The sequence below is a fragment of the Sarcophilus harrisii genome, chromosome 6 (assembly GCF_902635505.1).
Source record: "Sarcophilus harrisii chromosome 6, mSarHar1.11, whole genome shotgun sequence".
Taxonomy (NCBI): domain Eukaryota; kingdom Metazoa; phylum Chordata; class Mammalia; order Dasyuromorphia; family Dasyuridae; genus Sarcophilus; species Sarcophilus harrisii.
In genome coordinates, this window is record NC_045431.1 from 182069246 (window position 1) to 182086872 (window position 17627).

The 17627-nt window shown below is 35.4% G+C and overlaps 1 protein-coding gene across 3 annotated transcripts in view; it reads left to right on the forward strand.

Annotated features, from left to right (window-relative positions):
* The window catches only part of SORCS2 (sortilin related VPS10 domain containing receptor 2), a 1208352-nt gene that overhangs the window by 1189434 nt on the left and 1291 nt on the right, over positions 1–17627 (forward strand). Inside the window, exons 26-27 of one of the 3 annotated variants that reach the window (XM_031943247.1) lie at positions 14056–14159; positions 17518–17597. In XM_031943247.1, the coding sequence (XP_031799107.1) occupies positions 14056–14159; positions 17518–17597 (184 nt within the window). Of the gene's footprint in view, positions 1–14055; positions 14214–17517; positions 17598–17627 lie in introns of all 3 variants that reach the window. The other 2 variants (XM_031943246.1, XM_031943248.1) reach the window with 2 other exon arrangements.

Sequence of the window (17627 nt, forward strand, 5' to 3'; positions counted from 1 at the left end):
CCCTCAATGAACTTATATTCTAATGGATATGAAAATAAGCCATATAGGGGAGTAATGGCCAGAAAATGGAGCTTTTGGTGAATATATAGGCCTTTGACACCCCTTCCAGAAGCAATGAGAGTCTTGCTGTCATTATTATGCAAACAGTAGAGCATGGAAATTAGGAAGGGAAAATCATTTGTGTGCCACAGTAGGACAGGTGGACCCTTGAAGAAAAGAAGGATTCTAAAAATTCCCACTCCATGGGAAGGCCAGTGGCTCAGACATTAAGCACCCCAACCCAAAGTCTCCAGGCCATTCAGGCCTCAGATTTATATAGTTATTTATATGAAATCTGAATGTGGCACTGTTAAGAGATAGCCCCCTTGTCTAAGAGACAAGTTTGTGATCTAGTCAGGACCATTGAAATCAATTCTCTGAATTGCTTAATAAGAAATAAGGAATGAGGGACACAATCCAGCAATCCTATTTAAGCCACAGGACACAAGCAGCTAGAGAAGAGAGCAGGGTCTAGTGTCTAGGTTAGTTAAGACCAGTCTGTCAGGGTGCACATTGGGAACAAGAGTGGCTAAGACACAGTATCTTTGGCCAGGAACCAGGCTTCCTTTAGTACCAAAAATGAAAAGTATTTTAGGTGAAGAGAATAAGGACAAAAGAAATTTGTGTGGTAACTATCCCCAAGTGTTTACAAAACTGATATAGGGAAGAAATAAAGGAGTATTGCTTTTCCCCAAGGAGCAGGAGAACCACAAGCTACAAGTTACAAAGCCTGTTTTAGAGTTAATATAAGGAAGAACTTTCAACATTTAGAGCTACCCCAAAATTGGAAGCAGGTGTCTCAGTTGCAACCTGTGATAGATAGAGCAAAGGGAATAATTGGTCATGGAGATTTGGGGGCTACTTTCAATGCTTAGTCAATGACTTTTACTGCAATTGAAAAAAAAAAACATACTGACACATTATATAGAGAAGGGAAAAGTGAGAGCTCAAGAACCCACTCAAATGTAGTTTGAGTAGGAGGCTCACCTACCAATCAGTTAATCAATAGATGTAAATGCTATGTACCAGGGTAGCTAAGTAGTACAGTGGATAGAGCACTAAGCTTAGAATCAGGAAAACTTATCTTCATGAGTTCAATTCTAGCCTCAAATGCTTTCTAGCTCTGTGATTCTGGGCAAATCACTTAACCCTGTTTACTTCAGTTTCCTCATCTGTAAAATAAGCAAGAGAAGGAAATGGCAAACCATCCCAGTATCTTTGCCAAGAAAACCCCAAATGATGTCCTGAAGAGTCAGAATATAACTGAACACATATTCCTATTTGTTAGACTTCAGTCACAAATGCAAAAAATCTCAACTTTCTTAAGAACAGGAATAATTCAAAGTCCCATACCCACTCTGAGAAAAAGCACCATGCATTGCTGGAATGTTTTTATAAAGAGATATTCTTTAGTGCCCATTATTAATTTATCTCCATCTTCCTTTTCCTCTAATTTATAAGGAATGTTCCCTCTTTATGGGAGGTGAGGAATATCTGTTTGGTGCCCACCTATGGAGGACTAAGAGCCCCACTGAGCTTTTTGAGGTGCCTTACCACATTGCAATATGCTGTAAAAATGGTGCATGTGCGCAATAATATCATCTCAATGGCAATCCAGCCAAAGTCTAGTCTTACGGCTCGTAAAGCTGCCAGGAGCATCCATTACCAGATACTGGGGATTTACACTCCTTCATTAACCCTGGGGTTAGGCACAATTAGACACTAATACAGTTACCCAAAGACAAATGGAGCGGGGGAAGTTTGTGTGTCATTGAGTTTTTTCCCATTAGATAAAAACAAAATTCTCCTCCTGGGACCAGCTGCTATTCTAGAAATCTGTTAGTATCTCTCCCTTCGATGAAAATAACAAGTGCATGCTAGAGCGACAAAACCTCCTCTCCCCCTACCCTTTTATTTTAGTGTAGGGGTTTTTTTTAAGGAATTTTGCCCTTGGAAATTACAAAGGGGCTTAAATTTCTATCTGGATTTATTTCAAGTTGCTACTGATAAGAATTTGAGAAGACAAACAGGTCCTGAATGAGAAACTGATGATTGGATTCTGTACCTGTGGATTAGCTTGCAAATTTGCCTAAGCTTAGGACTGATGAAATCTGGCTAGCAGAATGATTATTTTGTTTAATATTGCATGATTTTGCTGCAATGCAAAAATAAATAAATGGGCTCTCTATTATATCTCTTGAAATTGTCCCCTAATTAATATTCAAAAGAGCTTACATGAATATGGACCCAGACAATAGATCAAGAGCTTCCATTACAACAAATGGATAATAATAATTTTAACAGGGTACATTTCTATATCAATAAAACTTTAAATGTTTACTAAGCACTTTCCTTGCAATCATCTCTTTAGACTATTGGCATATAAATATTAGTGGTCCCCATTTACAGATGAGCTAATTGGGACTCAGGTTTAGGAACTTGAATGGTAAATTCATGATGAAGCTAATATTTCTTTTCAATCCAAGTATCTCTTTTCCTAAAAGCTTAATATACTAGAAATAGCACTGGCTTTTTAAACAGGCAATAAACATTTATTAAGAACCTACTTAGTGGCAGGCACTGTGCTAGGATACAAAAAAGGCAAAAACATAAACAAAAACACCTATCCTTATCCTCGAGGTACTTACAATCTAATGAGGGGGACAACATGCAAACAACTATTTACAAGCAAAATATTTATAGAAAAAAATATTAGAAACAATTGAGAGAAGTCACTAGCATTAAGGGAGATCAGGAAGGACTTCTCTTAGAAGACAGGACTTGAAAGAGACAGAGATGAAGCAGGAGAGAATTCCAGGCATGAGGAACAAGTACAGGAGTGGGAAAATCCCATGTAAGGAACAGCAAAGAGGAGAATGTCACTAGATTGTTGCAGAGAGTGAGAGGTAGGAAGACTGGAAAAGTAGGAGGGGGGCGAGTAGGTAAGAGCTTCAACTACCAAGCAGAGTTTTTAAATATTTGATCTTGGATTTTTTTTCCCACAGTTAAAATGCACCAGAATAGGAAAAAACTTGAGATAGGGAGATCAATCAGAAGGTTATTTCAGTGGTTTAGGAATGCCATCATGAGGACCTTCACAAGATGGAGGCAGTATTAGAGGGAAAGATATAAGGAAGAAAGTTGAAAAAGTAAAACTGACAGGACTTAGCAATGGATTAAATATGAGAAGTGACAGAAAGTAGAATGTTAAGAATGATACCTAGATTATAAGAATGGTTTACTGAAAGGCTGGTGGTGCCATTGACAATAATAGGGAAATTCAAGAAATGGGGAGAGCTTTGGGGAAAAGAAAATGAGCTAAATTTTAGATAGAATGAATTTAAGATGTTTTACAGTAATCCAGTTTGATATATTTATATGCCATTAGAGATGTAATTTTAAAGGTTAGGAATTATGATGGGGTAAATAGATTTAACAATCATTAGCATAGAGATAAGAGTCTTGAGCCTGTATCTTACTTCTGATTCTTAGCTATGTGATCATGGGTAAATTTATGTTATATCTATGATCTTTCACTTTCTTATCTGTAGAATGGGGCTGGGAGGCAGCTAGGTGACTCGCTGGATAGAGCATCAAGCCTGGAAAAAAAAAAAAAAAAAAACCTAAATTCAAATCCTAGCTTTGCCACTTATTACCTGTGTGACCTTAAGCAAGTCATTTTATATCTCTAGGTCCAGTTTTCTCATTTGTAAAACGAGAGTATATAGGTCCTCTCTAGTTCTAGATATTACAAAATTACTGCATATTACGAAGATTCTATAATACTGGTAGCTCCAAAGAACTTCTACTGAGGGAAAAGCAAGAGAACATCTGCAGAAGATGAGACTTCACAGCTGAAGCACATCCATCTGGTATCTTTTGGAAAATGGTCTTTAGTTCATTTTTATTCTAAATACCAATGGAATCAGTTGACACTAAATCAGTATTTCCCAAACCCCTGTCTTCCCTCCCTTTGTCCCATACTATTCTATTCTCCCTATAATAATCATAAAATCATAAAATTTGGGAGCTAGAAAGAACTTGAGATATCTTCTGATTCATTTGATCTCATTTTACAAGTAAAAAAACCAGGTCCATAGCAGCCAATAGATTTAGACAAAGTCATGTAGTTGATGAGTAACAGCAACAGAATTTGAACCCACTTCCTCTGCTTCAGAACTCTCTCTAGTACTGCATGCTATCTCTGATAAAAGTGGTCTAATGACATTAAATCACTGATCTAGAACCAAGGAATCAAAGGCTATTATTAAGTTAAGTCCTTCAGTGCTCAATGCATTAATATCAGTTTTGAAACTCTTTCCAGAAGTATTCACAAGTACCTGGCTCTGCTTATGTAGTGTTCTTTTTCCTGGCTACCCTTGAGGGAGTAGAGCAAGGGCCAAGTGCCTTACTAGCAATGTTGTGATAGGATGGTGTTAACATCTCTCTTCAAGGGGTCAGGTTTCAAAGTTGTGGTTTAGGGACCATGTAACTTAAATCTATTTTGGTTCATTGAAACCTTTATGGCTCTTATGGATTTGTAAAGTGAGTAGTGTCTGTGAGTGGATTGTAAATTATAATATTAACAGTTCATATTGCTATATTCCTTAGTTTACAGAGCATACCTTCTGGCCACCTTCTACCCTAGCCACCAACCCATGGTCTCTTGTAGAAAATGTAGTATAAGTAGAGAATTTAATATTTTACAGAAGGGGAAACTGAGGATCAGAGAGTAAAAGCAGTTTACCCAAAATCACAGAGGAAGGGAGCAGCTGTACCTTCAACTGGCAAATGAGGATTCTATGGTTCATTGAGACGATGCAGCTAGTAAATGACAGAATAATTGATTACCAATAAGAGGTTAAAATTAAGTACATTTTTTAACTGAGGAGAAATTTGTAAGTAAGAACCCTTGGGGGTTCAAAGAAGCACCTCCAAGGAGGACAGAGCCAAGATGGCACAGAAGTAGGAAGCAACATGGCAAATACCCATCTACAAAATTCATCCAAAGAGAACTAGAAAATATACTAGATTGCATCCTGATGGGGAAAAGTCTGAAAAAGTAACAATGAGTCATTTTTCCCAGCCCAAGTTAGTAAGGAAAGTGAGGAAGTAAGGTATACCAAGAAAAAGGGCAGAATTGGACCAAAGCATGCCATGCTTGGTATACCAGTATCCAGAAAGAGATTGTACACAAGAGTATTACAATGGAGATGGGTACCAACTGGGAGCTTTGCCACCCTATCCCCAATTCTAGGTTATAGATACATTTTAGAATATACTCAGGGGTGGTATTTCTGGTGGCATTCCTGGGCAATTTGAGGAAAAGGAGGAAGTTAAGAAAATCAGTAGTAGCAGAGGAGTGGTTCATACGCAGACTCAGGGCATCTAAGCCAGCTTGCAGAAGATTAATCAGGGCATGAATCCTAGACCAAAATGAAACTTTTAAACCATTCAGGAATAGTGTCCTGTGGTTCCCAGCTCTCCTCAAATTCCACAAGATCTTTTGTCTTAAGCATTAATTAAAAAACAACATGAACAGATGCCTATTCTGAGCTCACATAGCACACCCTCTCCAATTGCTCACTACGCTATTAGCGTCAAGACTGCATTAGTTGACCAAAACCATGGGTTTTCAATAAAATCCATTCCCTCCAGGTTTATTTCCCTCCCTTCTTTGAAGTCCATGGAGATCTTGGCTTTAGGCTGCTTTTTGCTGGAGCCTTGGTGGCAAATGTCATGGCAACATTCTGTGCTACAATTTTTTTTTTCCTGCAGATCAGAGAAACAGAAGGAAAGGTAAAGAAAATGTATCAAGGTTTGAAAAAGAGCTCAACCACATTTCTCTCTTCCCAGAGCCTTGGAGAACCAAATTCCAAATGACAAAAATTAAACCTGGCTACAGGGCATCAATGTGGCAGCATTCTGAGCCAGAGAACTGAGGAATATGAATGGGGGATCAGAGCAGGAAAGAGGCTCTGCAGCATTCTACCAAATCTGAGTAAAAAATCCCAGCATGCAGTTAGAGTCAATTTTATCCCATAAAAAAATTACTTAGAACACAGATCAGTGAGCCATAAATTGCCCAGTATGGCAAATAATAATAATAATAATAATAATAACAGATGCTTTTGATGTGATCAGGGTAGCAATTCCTACTCTGAAATAAATATGTCACATTCACAATGGCCATTCTCTTTGGCAAAAGGTAGATTTATTTAGAAGAAGAGGTTATAGATAAGAGTGACAAATATTAAATAGAGGTTGGAGAGCAATAGGATTATCATTATCAAAGAAAGAAATTTGGAAGGCTTCACTTAAAAGAATTGCCCTGAAGTCAGGTATGGCATTGATTGCCAGGTTAAATACATAGAGGAATTAGGAAACTAACCAGAGTTAGCTATATAATAAGGATAAAGGTGCTATTAAAGGGAAGGCACTATGAGGAAGGAAAGAATATTTCGTAGTGGGCTTAGTCCTGAAAAAGGTCTAAAAGATCTTTTATAAAGGAAATACAGCCTTGGACATTTCTCAGGACTAGGAAAGAATGTGGTAATTGAGAATGAGGGGTCAAGGAAGAGTCAAACGGAATGGACCTGACAATCTAGGTCCCAAACCTGTCTAAAAAGTATGTTAATCAATATCTCAAAGGTTGCTTAAAGATGTCAGAAGTTGGGAATGGATAACGGAGATTGATAAACAGTTCCATCCTTACAATCATTCTGGATTGTCAAGGAAACGGGATAGTCTGGGAATTGATTATGCTTGATAACAGCAAGTTGGACTTCTTTCTAAAAAGGGAAAAAAAGTAAGTCACATCACTTTAAGTTCTACCTCCCAAGAAAAGCATCGTCGGAGAACCGAGACTCAAAAAATAAGCAATAATGGAAAAATAAGGTGGGAAAAAAGGTTGAAATCACTAGATCTCTCACCATTAGCAAAAAGATTAACAGGGAAAACATTAACAAAAGAAGGAAGTAAAGCCTCCAGAGCCAGTAAACAAATTTAGATCTCTTTTAAATACTATAAAACAAAAAACACTTAATAAGACAAAAGAACCTGTGAAATCTGAGGAAAACTGGGAACCATAGAACACTGTTCCTTTAAAAGTGAATGTTATGAAAATAGAAATCATGTCCTCTCAACACAAAATAATGGGTAACATAGAAAAACCGTATTCTGTAATAGCAAGTCTCACTAGTGAAACAGAAGAAAGAACAATGAACTGAGAATACAAATATACAAAAGTGAAGAACAATCTAAGAGAAATACAAAAAAAGTAACATTAAAAGAAAATATATTCTCTATTGAAACAAAACATAATGATCAATGACAGGATGAATAAACAAACCAAGAACCATAGGTCTCCCAGAAGAACACAATTCACAAAGTCTAAATACAATAATGCAAGAAAACAACACTACAAGAACACTATAATGCAAAAAAAATTACTACCAAGAACTTCTGAACTCAGAAAATGAAATATTAATTTTAAAAAGTCATAGATCACCTACACAAAAAAATCCAAGTTTGAAAATTCCAAGACATATAATGGTTAAATTTAATCATTTAAATTAAAAAATAACAAGTTCTGAAAGCAGCTAGGACAAAGACCTTGAAATATAAGGTAACAAAAATTTGAATGACACAGAACTATTCTGCATCCATCAGAAAATGAAGTAGAGTATGCAAACATGAATACTCTGAAGAGTAATAGAGCTCAGGATACAGTCCAAGGTGAGCTTAAACATATATGAAAAAAAAAAGGAAATACATTCCAGGAAAAAAATCTATTTAAAACATTCTTAAGAAGAAAATTAGATCTGAATAGATTGTTTCTTGAACACTCCAGACAATAGAAATACAGTGGGAAAAATGCAGGAATCAAGGACAATAGCAGAAGAATAGCATGAGAGAGACCAATTATATATACACATAATAAACACACATAAATATGTATATATAAAAATAGAAAGATGGTAAATAAATACACATACACACAAAGAAATATAAGTGAAAACAGAAGTCAGTTGGGAAGCAATAGGTAAGAAGGAGCTCTGTAGGCAGAACCTAGTAACATTCTATCTAGAGGTAAATCAATGTTTTTCATGGGATTACATTACAAAGTGGAAGTGTACATAAAAGAGAAGCAGGGGATAGAAGGAAGTGTGTGATATGTCCATGTTAAATCAAAATATATTAATGATAGAAATGTGATCTTTGTCATTGCTCTTGAAGAGAAGAGTTTGCCAAAGAATGGGTGAAGAGGTGCAAAGAATAGAAAAATGAAGGGAAGAGGAAAGCAAGACTATGTTTCAGTGGGTGTAAGGGATTTCACTAACGAATGCTCCTGTGAGTACAGAGATGTCCTATAAAAAGGGATGGGGATTTTGTGTTGGGTGTTGTCTGGAGGATTTATTATTTGAAAACACACATCCTCCCTCAGAAAGGGAAGAATTAGAACTTCTAGACTCAACTGGAACTTGTGGTAATAGGAGTACATGAACCTATAGAAGAAATTTTCAGACAAATTGTTAAAGAAGATAAGAAAGGATAATAGATTATGCAACCTACAATCAGGAATTTGAGGGAAAAGGTCTTAACATAGGGTATTGTCTCCTCTGTTGTCTATAAGAATAGGAATTATTTTAAGTATGAGGCACAGTCTAAAGGGGAATCCACTAGGCAGGCACTACAAGGCAGTTATATAAATCACATAGAGTGGAGAGTCCAGAATAAATGCCTCAGAAGTTTTGATTTCTGAGAATCAAAGTCAGAAATAGAGAACTACAGAGAGGCTGGATAATTAGAAGGATTATGAACCAGAGAATGAGAGTCTACAGGAAACAGAAAAGGATAATAAATGAAGAAAATAAGTGAAGTCCTCTCTAGAAAGGGACACAAAAAATGAAATTAAAAAAACAACTAATGAACAAGACTAGTTGAATTGGAGGGGATTTACTTAAGTAACAGAGAAAGAAAGAAGAGAATAATTAAAGAAATTTATAAATAAAACTCCAAAGAGAAAGGAGTAACAAACAGAAGGGGGCATCAGGGATGAGAAGAAGAGAGAGAATGGGAGTAAGACCACCTTAAAAAAAAATTAAGCGAAAGCAATTAAATAGGCTTAGTACTGTTTTTTATAGCAGAGGGAGGGGGTAGCCATAACTTTAAAGGTGAATGGATTAAACAACCCAATAAAATTAGAAAGTGACAGCTTGGATAAGAAAATAAAACTCTACAATATGTTGCTTACAAGAAACACATCTGAAAAATGAACACATACCCAAGATAAAAGTGTGAGGATAGAAAAATAATTTATTATGCATAAAATGAACTCCAAATAGCAGTAGCTGCAATCATGTTATCTGAACACACACATACACACACACACACACACACACACTCACACTTCTCTGTGTATTTCTCTCTTGGGTATTATCTGAAGGATTTATTTTTTTTACTTGAAAAGACACATTCTCCTTTAGGAGGAGGGAAATTGGAACCCATCTCTACATACATACATATATATGTAAATGTATGTATATACATATATATAGGGTATGGGTGTAAATATATATATATATATATATATATATATATATATATATGAGTGTGTGTATGTGTTAAAGTTAAACAAAGAAACTACATAATTTTGAAAGGAGACATAGATAGGAAACCAGTATCAGTAACAAACTTTAAAACCAAGATACAAGAAGAAATAGATAATGATACAATAATGCCAGAAGGCTTTGACATCCATCTCAGTTTTGGATATATCTAACAGAAAGAGAAACAAAAGAAAAAATGTGTGTGTGTGTGTGTGTGTGTGTGTGTGTGTATGTAAAACTAAATTAGTTGCTGGAATAAATAGAGTGAAAATTTATAACCTGTTAATGGGGCTGCAAAAGTATATACATATTTCTCAGTACCACATGGAACTTTTGCAAAAATTAACCATTTCATAGAGATATTTTAAACAAATGTAAAGACAGAAATGTAAAAACATCTCTTTCCAACCATCATGCAATAAAAATAGTCATGTGTTCAAGGACCACAAACAAAAGACAGATTCAAATGGAGACTTAACAATGAAATTCTAAATAATTAATCAGTCAAAGAAGAAATCATAATTATGTGAAGGAAAATGATAATGATGAAACAGCATATAAAAATTTCTGGGATGCAGCCAAAGTAGTCTCCAAGGGAAAAATTATATCCCTATAAGCATACATTAACAAAATAGAAAAAGAGAGGATTAATGGACTGAATATTCATTTTAAAATATTGGAAAGCCAACAAATAAATCTAAAATAAAAGGAGAGATATTAAAAATTAGATAAAAATAGATAAATTGGAAACAAAACCCCATAAAAGTAATAAATAAAATTAAAAGCTGGTTCTTTGAAAAGACTAATAAAAATCAACAAACCTTTTAGCTAATTTGATTAAAAGGAAGAAGGCAAGTGAATAAAGATGATATCACAACAAAACCAGGAAGAAATAAAAAGAATAATCAGAATCTTTTATGCACAGTTATATAATAACAAACTGAGAACACAAAATAAATCAGATAATACTGTCAAAAATAGAAAATTGTCAGACTATCAGAGACTTTAAATAGCCTAATCTCAGAAAAGGAAATAGATCTAGCTATAAAGGATCTACTAAAGAAAAGATATGATGGATGCACAGGACAAATCTATCAAACTTTTAAAGAAAAAATAGTACTCATACTTCACAAATTGTAATTTAAACAATTAAGAAAAAAGACCTATATTAAAATCCTTTTGAGACATACAGCCCTAATACATAAGCATCATAAGAGAAGCTAATATCATTGATGAATATTAATTCAAAAATTTTAAATAAAATTCTATCAGAATACAGCAATTTATCCATGGAATCATTCATTTTAATCTAGTGTGACATATACTGGGGCTGCAAAGAGGGTTCATCATTAGGAAAACAGCATAATTAAGCATATTCAAAAACCAAATCATCCAAAAGCATGATTATCTCAATAAATGCAGAAAAAGCCTTTCATGGAGTATAATAAAACCCCTACAAAGTATAGACTTAGAAGGTCCTTTAAAAAAGATCTACCTAAAACCAAAAGCAAGTATATGCAATAGGGATACACTAGAATATTTTCCTTTAAAAAGTGGGGAGTGAAGCAAGAATATCTATTCTCCCTGCTATTAGGTAGATATAGTTCTGGATATATTGATATAGTTCTGGAAATGCTAGGTACAGTAACAAAAAAAAAATGGAAATCATAAAAATAGGAAAGGAAGAGATAAAATTATCACTATTTGCTGATGATATGATAGTGTGCTTGGAATATCCTGGGAAATCAGCAGAAACAGTAATTGAGACAATTAATAGCCTCAATAAAGTTGCAATCTGCACAATAAATCTTCAAAAATCAACAGCCTTTCTATATAACAATAACAAAACACAAAAAGCAATAATGGAAAATGAAATTTCATTCTGAATAACCACAAAATTGTGTAAAATACCTAAGGATCAACCTCCCAAAGCACACGTGAGACTTATACAAAGAAATAAAAAACAACATAAATAGCTAGAGTAATATTCAGTACTCATGCCTAGGCCTTGCCAAAATAATAAACTTAATAAAACTACAAAAGTTACTTTATGCTCATTTCTATACCAATCAAATTATCAACCAAATACATATAGTACTTGATAATATAATGATAAAACTCACTTGGAGAAACAAATGATCTAGAATATCAAGAGAGATTTTGAAAATAAATACAGATGAAGGGCAATAGCATTTTTTTTTTTTTTTGCTGAGGCATTTGGGGTTAAGTGGCTTGCCCAAGGTAACACAGCTAGGATGTATTAAGTATTTGAGGTCAGATTTGAACTCAGGTCCTCCTGACTTCAGGGCTGGTGCTCTATCTACTTGCACCCCTGCTGCCCCCAACAATAACACTTTAAAAAAATTTTTTTAGACTTTCTTAATCTGAGTAGTATGATAGTATTCTGTGGTTTATTCCTTTTTATTTTTAATATTATAGTTTTCCAACTTACATGTAAGACAGTTTTTTTACATTTAAAAAAAAATTGAGTTCCAGATTCTCTCCCTTGCTCAATTCCATTTCCCCTCCCTATCGAGAAGGCAAAGGGGGAGGTACACAAAATATTTTCATAAAAGTGATATTGCAAAATAAAACATAGATCCCCATATTCCCTCCCCCAAAAATACCATCAAGAAAAATAGTTTAAAAAGTAGACTTCAATCTGTATTCAAACAATCTGGGTATGGTTAGAAGTTTTCTTCATAAGATCTTCAGAGTAGTCTTGGGTCATTGTATTGTAGAGAACAGCAAAGTCATTCAGAGTTGATCATCCCAAAACATTGCTTTTATTTTGTACATAGTACATTTGCATGATCTCATAGAGAACTTCCCTGGTCATCCTTTCTTAATGATGAATAGAATTTCCATTATAATCACATACCACAATTTAGTCAAGAATTCCCCAATTGATGGACATCCTTTCAATTTCTAATATTTGCCCCATAAAAGCACTATAAGTAGTTTTGACAAGAGTCAAGATTCCTATTTTGAAAGGATGAGATCAGAAAGTAAAATAAATAGAACTGAGATATATTAACCATTTGAATGACTCAACATTTTTTCCCCTACACCTATGTCATTTTTTACAGTAAATACTGGCAATCACTCTCAGCCTTCCCCTGCCTTCATGTTAAAATGACAGCATGTTTAAGGATAGAGTCTGGCCATATACCCTTCTGACCCAACTATATTGTAGATTCATGTAACAATTTGCATAAAAACACTTTGGTAGTTGGGGAATGGATAAAGCATCATGGAAAATGAAGTCGTTATGAAGTGCTTAACACTTTGCTAATTGCTATAATTGGATTATAAATATAGCAAAGCAAGACATTCTCTGCCTTTAACTAACTTACATTTTGATAGGGAAGACAACCCAATGGAACCTAGAAAGCATTATGAAGATGAAGAAAACACCAGATCTTTTGACATTTAGCCCAGTTATTATTCCTATTACAGAAAGAAAAACTAACAATATTTTTGCTTGTGTTTCTGGACTAATCTACATATGGATACAATCTAGATGATCTTCAGTTTTAAGAGGGTTTAAAGGGTATAAGATTTGATATCAAGGGAGAATTCTTCTTTCATTCCTAAGCTCTGAAAATTAATTTTATGTGTAACCTTGGACAAATAGTTCCCCTCTCAGGGACTCCATTTCCTCATCCATTAAATAAAAATAATACCTGTCCAAATTAACTAATGAGTTTATTCTAAGTTTATTTCTCAATCTTGAAGTGACACAAAATGTAAGCTATTATCATTGATATATTGCAATAATATGTATTTATTGTAATTATGTAATTATGTGTTGTTCAGTCTTTGTGATCCCATTTGGGATTTTCTTGGCAAAGATACTGGTATAGTTTGCTATTTTCTTCTCTATCTCATTTTACAGAAGAGTTAACTTAGCCAAACACGGTTAAGCGACTTGCCCAGGGTCACACAACTAATAAGCGTCTGAATCTAGATTCAAACTCAGGTCCTCCTGACTCCAAGGCCATTGCTCTATACAATGTGCCATCTGGTTGCCATGCTATATGCCCCATGGCATTTTCCCTCCTTTTCTTGAACCATTGTGATCTGGGATCCAAACTTCCTTTAGGTCAGAGAACATAGTAAGATTGAGCTTTAGTAACAGTACCTGAGATCCCCATTGCCATCATCCCCACCATTCCCACCTACCTATCATCACTATCATCAATAGAGAGGCATTTGTGAATTGGCAAACATCCTGCATGAGTTTGGGACGGGAAGTCCCCATGTTAATAATCAATCACTTTTGTTTTTAACAGTTGAGTAATGCCAATAATAATTGATGTGTACTTCAAATTTAGAAAGCACTCTGTGATTGAGTACTTATGAATACTCAATAAGTACGAGATCTTTTTCTTCTCTTCTTTAGGAAATTACCTGGCAGAACTGTCTATGCTCAGATGCACAATGAAAAGGAACAAGAGATGACCAGCCCAGTCAATCACAGCGAGGACACACAGAACATCATCCAGGGTGAGGAGTTTATAGATGATGATGTGGATTCCCAAACCCTAGGTAACACCAGAGGTAACTTCACCTTCCTTTATTCACCTTTCGCTGAGTACAAAATAATTTTTTTCCCTTTAAAAATTCTCTTGGGGGTAAAACCAAATTATCTTTCCTACATTTAATCCTTCTTCAATTTTCTACTCAGCTGCTAGAGGTTGATATCAGTGGATCAAGTTGATCCTTGACCATTTTTGCTAAGAAGAAGAAGGAATCAGTTTCACAACTTAGACACCTGACAACACCATACCTGGGAAACAAAGAGTTTAATGATAATGGTAGAATTATGAGAAGGAGATAAAAACATATCTTCTAGCAGAGAATCTTGCAGCTTCTTTGGCAAGTAGACAAGTTGTAAGGATCACAGGATTGTGGACATGGAAGGCATCTTAGAAATCAGCCAATTCATTTTACAGATAATAAAACCAAAGATTGTAGAGTAGGGAATATCTCTAGTAAAACAGCAAGCCATGTTTCTCCCTCAAAATCCAAGACTCTATTATACAGCATCACAGCATGAAAAGTGTTCAAGTGAAGATTGGTGAATCACTCCATATTGATCATTCAGTGAACATTTGCCCTGAAGGAATTTGCATTCCATTCAGATTTGCTGTTCAGGGAGGAACCAAATTAGACAGACATCTGAAATACCTTCAGTTCTAGCCTTTTGTATTTCTACTGACATCAGAATTTCCCATTTCTGCCAAATGTATAGACATAGGAATCTCCTCAAAGATGCCTTACACAGTAAATCACAGTTTCCATTTCAAATACTGTTTACACATTTATTTTAGTGGAGCTCATGATAGTCCTGTAAGAAAGAACAAGAACTATTCCCACTTAAAATGGGTAAATTGAGACCTCAAGGATGAAGAAGAAATATTTTGTTTGATGGTCCCATTTAACAGATTTTTTTTTAAATAAAGCTCAGTACAATTAAATGACCCCACCCAAGTAGGTGTATCAAGGGAAATGGTGTCTAGAATTTAGGTTTTTGAATCCTAGGCCAGTGCTTTACTATTCCAAACTCTTTTCTTGAGCAATAACAACAGAGTAGATATCAATTGTCTTGCTCTTCCTGGCAAATTTCCTGCATAGACCATAAATCATAAATTCTATAAAAATTTAGAAACAATTTAGAAAAAAATAGGAGGTCTTATAAATTCATCAAGTCTGATTCATTCACTGTATAAATGTAGAAACTGAACTCCATTTATCCTATATGTGGAAGATGGGCTATTTCCTCGAATCCTTTTTCTTTTGCCTAATCTTTCCTCCATTCCCTCAGGCTGACTTATGTCCAAAGAATTCTAAGTTAAATTCTGTCCAATTCATTATATAGAAATGAATCAATTAAAATTATTGATTTCCCCACCAACTGGCCCTTAAAGATTCATTCTTCTTTTTAAGTATTCATGCATTGTATATAATCATCCTGTTAGCAAGGGCAATCAACAGTAGGATGTAGAGGGAAGAACATTGGACTGGAAGCCCTGGATTCTGTCACATACTAGCTGTCTGATTTTGGATAAATCACAGAACTTAAGCTTCAGATTCCTCACTTATAATAAAGGGATAAAATACTTGCACTACCTATCTCACAGGGTTCTGATAAGAGAAAATACTTCATAAGTCTTGAATCTATATGAAGGTGAGGTATTATTCTAATGGTCTTGCCAGCTCTAGCAATGTGTATAGTCTAGAGTGTCCCCCAAGTCCAGCATATTTTGCTCTAACATTTAACCTTCTAAAATGGGGTTCTTAACCAAGTTTTGGTTAGTATTCTAATAAAGCCTATGGATTCCTTCTGAGAAAGTTTTCAAAAGAATAATATATAGAGAACCTCAATGGAAGCAATTATATTAAACTTAAGCTTTCATTTCATTTTCATCTAACTTCATGACCCTATGAAATCTTAGACTGTGGATGTCAAGTTAAAAACAAAACAAATCACATGTTCTGTGGCTTTTATTTATGTTATAAGATCCCTTTCTAGACTTTTTCTAGATAAGAGGATATCAAAGCTTTCCAGGACCTTTGAGATTCAATTCAATACCCTTACTTTACAGAGAAAGAAACTGAGTTTCTATAGAGGAAAGGAATTAGTTCAAACTCACAAAGTGGCTTAATACCCAAGGAAGGACTAACGTTCTGATTCCTGCCTCCTAGAGAAGAGCAGGTTTCTTTCCCCTATCCAGTGTGGTTCTCACATATTAAATCTAGACCTTTCCTATCCAAACCTCCTACCTACATAACAATCATGTCTATGAAAGGAAAGCCCCATGCTTGGGGCCCTACAACATCCTGTCAATAAGAGCTTTTTTAAAGCAGCCTAATATTTAGTGCTCAAAGAATTTTGAAACAGTCCATGACAAAGCAGGGGTCAAAGGACAGCCACCCTACTTCATTTTTTGATATTCTGAACTGCAGTAGCCCCACAGTTATTTCAAAGTCCACCTGACCTCCAGAATCTCACTTCCTTTTTTCAATCTTTCTTTCTTGGTCATTATAATCTGGAGCATCTCTGTACACTCCATTCCTGACATATGGGAAAACAAAATCTTGAGTCTAGAGGTAGGAAGATCGAGGGAACCGGTAGAGTTCCTAATACAATGTTGGCTTATCTAAGGTGGGGAGCTAACTCAGGTCTCTCTGCCAAGAAAATTTCCACTGACTGAAAAAAAATAAAGAGAGAATCATAGATCTTAGAGCTGGAAGAGGTCTCAAGACAAGTGTTATCCCAGAGGAGTTAGCTTGAAGATCTCCAAGAAGAATTCAAGTTCTCTATTACTATGTAGTAGGGTAGATGCTTTGGAGGATTAAATGGAGTCTGAGGTCTCTTACAACTCTAAAATTCTATGATTCTATGAAGCCTTCAAGCAAGAAAGTCATTATTATCCTTATTTTATGGATAAAGCAGCTGAGACTCTGAGTTAAGTGCCATGTCCAAGACCATACAGACAGTAGGAGATGGGCAACAATTGCACCCATACCCAACTTCCTTACAGTTATTTTCCTCTAAAACTTAAATTCTTTAGATCATAAAGAATTTCATTCTTCAGTTTGTAGAATTTTAGAACTGGGAGGGACAGTCAAGATCGGCTAGTCCTCCTTCGTGATTTTACAAAACTCACCTGAACTAGAAAATGGCAGACTCATTGGACAAGTATTCTGTTGTTCTCTTTCCTCTTGTAACTTTGGACTCTCCACAGCACCAGTCTTCCAGATTCACCCAGTCATTTATTCTATTTTCTATATATGTTATATGTTGCTTCCTTTCTCGCCATCCCCCACCTTGGGACCTCTCCACGCCCTTGCCTTGCAGTGACCTCTTCTGAGAGAGGGGGACGCTTGAGCAGCCACCGAATCCCCTTATTGCCGATGCCAGTCACTGCCCAGTCTCAGGTCAGTGGTATGTTGGAAGGAGGCTTCCAG